This window comes from Terrapene carolina, unplaced genomic scaffold (assembly GCF_002925995.2).
Source record: "Terrapene carolina triunguis isolate 2854851 unplaced genomic scaffold, T_m_triunguis-2.0 Scaffold116, whole genome shotgun sequence".
Taxonomy (NCBI): Eukaryota; Metazoa; Chordata; order Testudines; family Emydidae; genus Terrapene; species Terrapene triunguis.
The window spans coordinates 25,119-27,408 of record NW_020664467.1 but is presented as its reverse complement, the minus strand read 5'-3'; the positions used below and the strand labels follow the sequence as shown (position 1 = coordinate 27,408).

The window sequence follows — 2,290 nt, the reverse complement described above, 5'->3', positions numbered from 1 at the left end:
GTTTTTAAAAAGTCTCCATACAGCTTGTTGGCTTTTCACTTTTGTGACTGCTTTTTAATTTCTGTTTAATGAACTTACTCATTTTTGTGTAGTTCCCCTTTCTGAAATTAAATGCTACTATGGTGGGCTGCTTTAGTGTCTCTCCCCCTCCCCCGCCACACACACATATGAATGTTAGCCTGCCTAGGGCCGCAGCAAGGCTTACAACATCCAATGGAAGTTGGAAACCTACCTCCCTTGGGCCTTATGCAATTAACAATGGATCCATCCATACAGATCCTGCTGAGTGACATTCAAACCTAGCATCTTGGAATCTTCAACACAAAAAAGTTTCCTCCTCCCACTGGAGCTCATCTGTCAGGGTTGTTACAGTAAATGAGGAAAGCTGTATAGCAAAGACACAACAACATGCACTAAGGAAATGTTACATTAGGGTTTGGGGTAGGCTGTAGGTCCAACTGCAATTGCAGAAGAAAAGGAGTTGGCTGTCCTTTGAAAAATCCATGACTTAATTCTTTTGCTTCCTATAACAATTACCTTCAGGACATTATGATTAAAGTTTTGGTCATTTTGATGACATTTCTACTTTTCTAAAACCACTTAGTATTCCACTGACTGTCTTTCCGAAGGCTTCCTTCACCTCCTTGTTTCTTAGAGTGTAAATGAAAGGGTTTAATAGTGGAGTTACAATAGTGTTAAAGATGTTGACAGTTTTGTTCAAATCCAGTGAGTTCTGCGCAGAAGGCTTGAGAAAAAGAAAAATGGCAGAGCCGTACCAGATAGTCACAACGGTAAGATGGGCCGAGCAAGTGGAAAAGGCCTTTTGCCAGCCTTGGGCTGAAGGGATTCTCAAGATGGTGGAGATAATGAAAATGTAGGAGACCACGGTTATTGCACATGAGACCATGACAACAATGAACGAGTCGATGAATGTTGCCAGCTCAATGAGGCGCATGTCAGAACAGGAAAGGGCTATCCAGGAATCTATGTCACAAATGAAATGATTGATGACATTTGGGCCACAGAAAGGCAACCTGGATATTAGAGACACAAGCACAGAGATAGCCAGGAAACCACACAGCCAAGAGGCAAGGGCCAGCTGAGCACAGAAAGTGCTGTTCATGAGGGAACTGTAGCGCAATGGATGGCATATGGCCAGATAGCGGTCATAGGCCATGACGGCCAGGAGGAAACATTCTGTGGCACCCATGGAGAGGAGAAAAAACAATTGCAGGAGGCAGACAGCAAATGAGATGGTTTGGCTTGTGCCCAGCATGACGCCAATAGCCTTGGGAACACATGCTGTGGTGTACCAGATCTCCAGGAAGGAGAGATTGCAGAGGAAGAAGTACATAGGGGTGTGGAGCCGTGGATGGGTCCTCACTAGGGCTATGATGGACACATTCCCTACGATGGTTAGGATGTACATCACAGAAAACAGCACAGCAAGGGACATCTGGAAATACCAAGTGCCGGGAAAGCCCAGTAAGATGAACTCCTGCACGCTGGTTTGATTTCTTATTTTTGTCGCAGCCATGATGTCCATCTGTCAAGACATGAGAGATCATAAGGCATTTAAGCACATTGAACACAAATTTGGGTGTGCAGAAGTACAGATCCCACAATCTGTTAATAAAGCTAAGATAAGAGAAGGTAAAAGGGGTGCTACTCAACACCGTCCTGCCTTGTGCATCTTTCCATCTCCACAATGAAGATGAGATCTCAATTCGTCATTCTTATAAGACCCATGAGGATGCATGTTCATCCTATGGTATCTTTCATGTCTTAATGATCTTGCTCAGCAACGCCACTCCACCCACCCCTGAGAAAGTTTCAGGATTTGGTCCATTCTTTTCATCACTAACCTTGGAAGACAACTTTGCTGTCTACTCAGGACAGAGTTGGAGTTTTTTCACAAGTTGCATTGAAGGTTGACAGGATTTCTATTCCTAAATCCTTTGCACCCTTCTGACCTTCAATCGGGCTTGTGTTACTTGCGCCTAGAGTGGTAATAAAAAATTCTAGAAAACTGTATCCCTTTGAAAAATGCCATTTTGTTGAAACTATAATAGTTCATGAAAACACATTAAGTTTAGCTGAAAATCTCATCAGGCTGGTGTCTCATGTTCAGAGTGAAATTTCTAATTAAAAAAAAAAACTGAAAAAAATCAACTTTCTATCCCATTATTTAGAGCACTTATTTGGGATGTAGGGGACCCAATTTGAGTCTTATTTTTGTTCCATATTGGAATGAAAACAAAGTGTGAAACCGTGCCATTTTTCACAAAAT

At 42.5% G+C, this 2,290-nt stretch overlaps 1 protein-coding gene across 1 annotated transcript; it reads right to left on the bottom strand.

Moving 5' to 3' along the window:
• Nucleotides 1–565: 565 nt before the first annotated feature.
• LOC113406669 (olfactory receptor 6F1-like) lies at nucleotides 566–1,537 on the bottom strand. Its single transcript, XM_026652477.1, has one exon. The coding sequence runs from the start codon at nucleotides 1,535–1,537 to the stop codon at nucleotides 566–568; it is 972 nt and encodes a 323-aa protein (XP_026508262.1).
• Nucleotides 1,538–2,290: the final 753 nt, after the last annotated feature.